Raw genomic sequence first — 6,397 nt, 5'->3', positions numbered from 1 at the left:
CTGCCGGGCGTCCCGCCGCTCTTTTTCTCTCCTCTTGCTACCTGGCTGCCGCCCTGTGCAGTTTGAGCTCGCTGCGGCTCGAAGCGTGACGGCTGACGGTAACGCGTTAGTAGATCGTACTGCTGCCGGCTCCTCTCCCGAGTTACTGTCATCTTACAGACCGGAGCGGCCCGCCCACCTCCTGGCCCTTGTACGTGCTGCACCGAGCGAGAGTTTCCAGCTGATCGTTTGTCAGGAGTTAGCAGCTGCTGGTTGCAGGTTGGCAGGCCAGGGTGAGCGTGCAGTGACAGCTGTAACTTCCTGGCTGTCACGAGTCCACAGCCCAGAGCTTCCCCATCCCAAGCACCCTGATCCTAAACTCTCAGTGATGTTTTAAGTTATTTTCAGTACCTAAAGGGAGCCTTCAAACAGGAGGGGAATCAACTCTTTGAAAGGGTAGATTACTGCAGAACAAGGGGAAATGGTTTTAAGTTGAGGGAGGGAAGATTTAAGTTGCACGTCGGGGGGAAATTCTTTATGTACTGGCTTACTGGTGAGAAAACTGGTGAAGTTTTCTCACTTAACCAAATAGCATATTTATGAGGATGTTGGTTAATGGGGATGTGCTCTTAAGGCAGTTTTTGTTCCTTTGAGTGAGCTTTAGAAGCTGTTTGCTGCTGTTGTGACAGAAATGGTAGCAGCTGTACTTTTCTTTCTCAAGTGTGTTGTTTAATTCTGACTGGTCAAATCCTCTTCTAAACACATAACCATGGATTCCTTCAGTCTTCTTTGCACACTGCTTCTGTCATGGCACCAGAATGCTCTCTGGATGTTGTTTTATAGGATCGTAGAAGTAGTGTTTGAAAGCGACCTCAGGAGATCACAAAGCACAACTTTATTGAAGAAGCAAGACTGCTGTCAGCACAAGACCTGATCAGCTCTGCCCTTATTTAAGCATGCCTTGAAAGCTTCCAAGGACAGCGTATCCACCACCTGTTAAAATGCTGTGCTGCCCTCCTGAAGAAATATTTTTCTTCACCTACAGGCTAAAGTTTTCAAGCTGCACTCTGTAGTTCTTCAGAACATCCCTGAGAAACACTGCTGTTTTAAAATTATTCTGGTTTAGGTTAGGATTGTGTTAGAAGATTTTTAAGCAAAAGAGATTGTCTGCTGTCCTTTTGTTATATGTGAGATGCTTATGGAGTGATCCTGCTCAGGCATCATTGCTTTATTTCTTTTTTCCTCCTTCCTTTTTTCAAAATGTTTGAATCCTTATCCTGAAAATGTATCACTTTATAAATGTGTAATTAGACAGTTAATATAAATCTGTCACCAGTGGCTAGCTGAACATTTTAGGATAACCTCATCAGCTGTATTATTCTGAAAATCTGTTTCTGAGTTAAGCCACTTCTTGTAATTCCTGTAACTTGTGCCAGCCAGGTTATGTACAAAGTGAGATAGAGGCATGTAGTAAGTCTGAATTGATCTTTCAGTTGATTTGCCCCCATTTAGTGTAGTGTGTGGTGAGGAGAAGATAGTGCACAATCAGATAATTGCCACAGCGTAATATTTATGTAAGTGGGTACAATTAAGCTTCCTTGTACAACGTTAATTTTTCATGATTTCTAGCTGAGTTCTTAGAGTTGCCACTGTTGATTATCATTTCTGTAATACTGAGTTCTACCTCACGTGAAATTTAAGTCTACAGACCGCATCTCCAAATAGTCCTGTTTGTCTGTTATGCTCTCTGCGGATCTCCTGTTCTCTCTTGGTGAGGTGGGATGTGATGTTGTTCAGTGGGGCACACGCCTATAGCAGCACAAGAACGATAAGACTCTCAACTTCTCCACCTTCCTCTTGATCAAAGTCAGTTTAGCTGCTTTTCCTTATTTCTGGTTGGAATGTAGTCAGAAGTTGGAAGTGATCTGTGCAGACTGAGGTAGTAATTCTTCCCTGACTATTAAGAGTCCTTTCTGTGTTTGAAAGTAGTTGTGTACACACACACTTTGTGTGTGTATATGTAAAGAAAGAATGTATATATATATATTCTTTCTCTTTTTTTGTATCATCCCTCTGTAAGCCACCGTAACTCACCAACAGCACAAAACCAGTCTGGCATATATATATATGACAAGGGTGCACAAGCCAGAGGTGAGCAGCAAGACTGCATGGCTTAGGGCACTGGAGGAAGGAATGGTAACGTGTCTTTCACTGAGTAAGTCAGTGTAACAGCTCACAGCTGCCTTGCTCCTGACTAGCCCGTGGACAGGAACAGTGGATCATTCAGGCACAGTACCTGGCTGAAGTATCTGAGCAGCAATGAATGTGAACAATGCCGTGTTTTTTCTCCAGAATGTCTTGTTTTGGCTAATTAAGAGTGACTTTGCATGAGGAAGAAAAACTCTCCTGTTGATTTATGTGAGAAAATAGATGGCTTGCTGTTGAGAGAAGGGTCTTGCTCCTTAATGCATTCCGTTTCCTGTCTCCAGCTCTTGCCTAACTGCACAGTAAGATGGGTCAGTTTGCTTCGGTGCTAAAAAATGCCTTTATAAAAGTTTCCTTGAATAAGATTTGGCTTGGGTTTTGTTTTTCTTGTTTTTTCACCATTTGAATGGGTTTACTGTGCAAGTAGATAAATGCCAAAACCAGCTTAAGTTAAACAGTTGAAATACAGAAGGACTGTGGGACTACTTAAGGGAAGAGGTTTTGGTACTAAGGGGGAAGAGAGAGACCTCTCATTAGCAGCAGGTCACTCCACCTGTAATTAATTTGAGTAGACCACACTTTCATCTGCCAGCAGACTGGATTTCAGGTTCTTCGCCAGAATTTGTTGGAGTTGTTGATAAACTTTTATAAAAAGATGAACGTGGATATCCTTGCCCCATTTTTGGAAAACACTGCTGTTCAAACTTAAAATAGTGTATCAATTTGAGTACATTGTTTAAATCCCGACAGCTGAGTTTTTGGTTGCTTCGGAAATGAAACTGTGGACCTGTACACACGTACTGATCTGATCCATACTTTTCACTGTATCCTTTTAAGACTTCTTGTGCAGAAGTTGTGATGATGACTGCGATAGCTCCAGCTGCTGCATTAAACTACAACTGGCAGCTGTGATAACTGTATTATTCTTGCTATCTTGTAGTCTGTATGCTTATGTTAGCTTTCAAGTGGTTTTGTCATGTGGTCTCTGTTTTCCTCATGCTTAGATAGCATTTAATTTATGGGCCTGGCAGATATCATGCATTATATGAGAATCTGCATTTCAAGATATACTGTTGCCTAATTCTTATTTGTCCAGTGTGGTGAGACTTTAACTTAACTTATTGACACAAGCCTATATGTGTGTGTGTGTGTGTGTGTGTGTGTGTGTGTGTGTATACACATATACATACATATATAAGATGAGAACAGATGAAATATAATCAGTGACTCTCTTTATTCTTTCAGTCTGGAATCGAGCTGTTTGTGAACAGGCTTGACTCTGTAGAGTCTGTCCTTCCCTACGAATATACTGCGTAAGTATCTTGTACTGTCTGTGTCGCTCTGGTTTTCACTTCTTCCAACAAGATGAATTGCATCTATCTTTAAGTGTTATTAGTGCCTTGATATAGCGTTTGCAAACGAGGAATGTCCATTTATTTTTCTATTTTAGTTTTTATTTTTCCATTTTCGTTTTTTGTTTCCATTTTTTAATTAAACAATTTGCAAATCTCGAATGAATTTCCAAGACATGGGTTTTTCGTTCCATTTCTTGGTTTTCTGTGCAGATTCTCTTCCTATCTCCCTCTCTCTCTCTCTCTATATATATACATATTGTAATTTTATAGGGGAAAGTATTATTGCTGTCTTTAGTAGCCTATAGCCAGATGAGTTAAAGTGGTAACGAGGTGTAAACTTTCCATCAATTATCTTAATGAGGTGTTAAATGCTTTCCCGGTATTCATCGTGGGAGTACACAAAATATGTCTGTGCTCTGTACGAGTAGGTAAAGTTGTTGCTTCGAAAAATACTTGGCTATTTGATATCAAAGAGATTAAGAACTAGTTATAGCACATCTTAGTGAATACAAGCACGGGACACTTGAAGTTAGGAAGAATATGGAAGGTGTGCTATTAAAAGATTCAGTGACTGAAAGTATTGTAACTTTTTTATTTAATTGTTGTGTGCATTTGTTGTGAAGCAACTCTTTGGTTTTGTTTTCTTATTTTTTGCCAAGAATCTGGTTTGCATGCTTTTTTTTTTTTGACTGTCGTGACATGATGTGAAGGCTTAATTCCTGGCTAAAATTCCTGCGCAAATAGGAAACCTGCAATTACTAAAGGAAACGTTTATTCTCCTCTAATTAGTATAAACTGAGTTCTGAAATGGCCAATCGAGAGGCTTGACTTCAGAGCTTTTGTTGTTCCTTCTGATACCAGAAGAGTCGAGAAACTGTCTAAGAGTCAAGGCGGAGTGTTAGAAAGTAGGTATCCTTTAATAATAGTGCTGGATGTGTGGGGGATGCTCTCCTCCAGTCACGCATGTCTTGCATGAAAAAGGTCCTCAGTTTCTGTACATTCAGAGGCCTTTCCTGGAGGACTTCTCTCCATATTCCATAAGATACAAAGTCTCTGGTACCCCCCTTATCTATTCAGTACAAAGAAGCAGACCCTTCCCACTGTCTAAACAAACTACAAGGTTGTCTGTTAAGGCATTTATCAAGCTGCAACTTGTATCACTTCCCCCAAATTGGGCTGTGACTTTCATACTTCGCCGATTCAACTAATAAACTATATATATATAGAGAGAGTTCCTTTACTTGTGGTGATGGTTTTGATTTGGAGTACTGTATAGGGTCTGACATGTACATCTACTAACTTTATTAATTTTGCTATCCTTTCTATAATTCAGGTTTGATTTCTGTCAAGCAGAAGGAAAGAAACGTCCATCTGAAAACCTTGGCCAAGTGTTGTTTGGAGAGAGGATAGAACCGTCTCCTTACAGGGTTTGTTCTGTGAAAAGGGCTTTTATTAATACTTATAATCCAGTGTAACCAAAAGAGGTCAGACTCTTGAAGATCCTTTCATTAGGGCTTTTTAGGATTTCATTATCTGAAATTCCACATAATAGAAATCCGTCAATTTAACCTAATTTTGCATAGGATCATAGAATCATTCAGGTTGGAAGAGACCTTAAAGATCATCAAGTCCAACCACCATACTACCCTAACTCTAAAAACCCTCCACTAAATCATGTCCCTGAGCACCACATCCAAATGGTTTTTAAACACATCCAGGGATGGTACTCAACCACCTCCTTGGGGAGCCTGTTCCAGTGCTTAACAACCCTTTCTGTAAAGAAGTGTTTCCTACTATCCAGCCTGGCACAACCTAGCACAACTTGAGGCCATTTCCCCCCGTCCTGTCATCTGTCACCAGTGAGAAGAATCCAACCCCGCTTGTAAAGCTTGTGGCCTGAAATGCTGTGGAGTTTTTCTTCTGTCTTGGGAACCTCACTTCTCGGCTGAAATTTCTCTCTTAGATGAAATTGAGTACTCTTACTCTTGAAAACCAGGTCCAAAAATTGGAATCTTACAATGCGTTCTGAGATCACAAAGGAATTTTATAGTACATGCCAATATAAAAAGCTCCTCTGTAATGTCAATGTATATAGTTTTGATAATTTTTTTATTATATTAGCATACACAGTAATAAGTGTGTGGGGGAAAACTTGTTAAATTCTGAAATTGCAGCAACATGCTTTTATTAATCTTTTTTCATATGTATTTCATTTTTGTAGTTCACATTCAACAAGAAAGAGACATGTAAAGCTGTTTGTACAAAAACGTATGATACTAAGAAGCTAGAGGATAAGCAGAAATTAGATTTTTTGAAAAAAAGTATGCTACTGAATTATCAGCATCATTGGTAAGTTGACATCAGTTCATGGATTGGTTAGTCTAATATATTGCTGATAATTAATCACAGAATCCTAGAATTGCCTGTGTTGAAAAGGACCACAGTGATCATCTAGTTTCAACCCCCTGCTATGTGCAGGGTCACCAACCACCAGACCAGGCTGCCCAGAGCCACATCCAGCCTGGCCTTGAATGCCTCCAGGAATGGGGCATCCACAGCCTCCTGGGGCAGCCTGTTCCAGTGCGTCACCACCTTCGTGTGGAAAAACTTCTTCATTATATCTAACCTAAACCTCTAATCCAAACCTAAATTAATGTAGTTGGTCGTTTTGTATTAGCATATTAATACAGATTCAATGTGAGGCTTTTGCACTAAATCCATTACCGTCCTGTTTTTTGCAAAAATTATTTTGTATATTGCCTTTATGTATTCACTTATTTATTTTTACTTAAGAGTACACACCAGGAATGAGTGCTTACTCCATAGAAACAAGTATGTTTCCAAACATAGCGTGTGAT

The 6,397-nt window shown here is 40.0% G+C and overlaps 1 protein-coding gene and 1 long non-coding RNA gene across 3 annotated transcripts in view; one reads left to right on the top strand and one right to left on the bottom strand.

Annotated features, from left to right (window-relative positions):
- LOC104917428 overlaps positions 1–756 on the bottom strand; it is a 29,333-nt gene extending 28,577 nt beyond the window's left edge. The window contains exon 1 of one of the 2 annotated variants that reach the window (XR_796854.3): positions 42–756. This is a non-coding gene — a long non-coding RNA (uncharacterized LOC104917428). The remainder of the gene's footprint in view (positions 1–41) is intronic. The other variant, XR_796853.3, reaches the window with a different exon arrangement.
- A 2,670-nt stretch (positions 757–3,426) lies between these two features.
- The window catches only part of TM9SF2 (transmembrane 9 superfamily member 2), a gene marked incomplete at its 5' end in the record, with an annotated part of 22,927 nt that continues 19,956 nt past the window's right edge, over positions 3,427–6,397 (top strand). The window contains 3 exons of the mRNA XM_019612044.1: positions 3,427–3,497; positions 4,873–4,966; positions 5,761–5,888. Coding sequence (XP_019467589.1) covers positions 3,427–3,497; positions 4,873–4,966; positions 5,761–5,888 — 293 coding nt within the window. The remainder of the gene's footprint in view (positions 3,498–4,872; positions 4,967–5,760; positions 5,889–6,397) is intronic.

The sequence above is a fragment of the Meleagris gallopavo genome, chromosome 1 (assembly GCF_000146605.3).
Source record: "Meleagris gallopavo isolate NT-WF06-2002-E0010 breed Aviagen turkey brand Nicholas breeding stock chromosome 1, Turkey_5.1, whole genome shotgun sequence".
NCBI classification, from domain to species: domain Eukaryota; kingdom Metazoa; phylum Chordata; class Aves; order Galliformes; family Phasianidae; genus Meleagris; species Meleagris gallopavo.
This window is presented reverse-complemented; position numbering and strand designations above follow the sequence as displayed.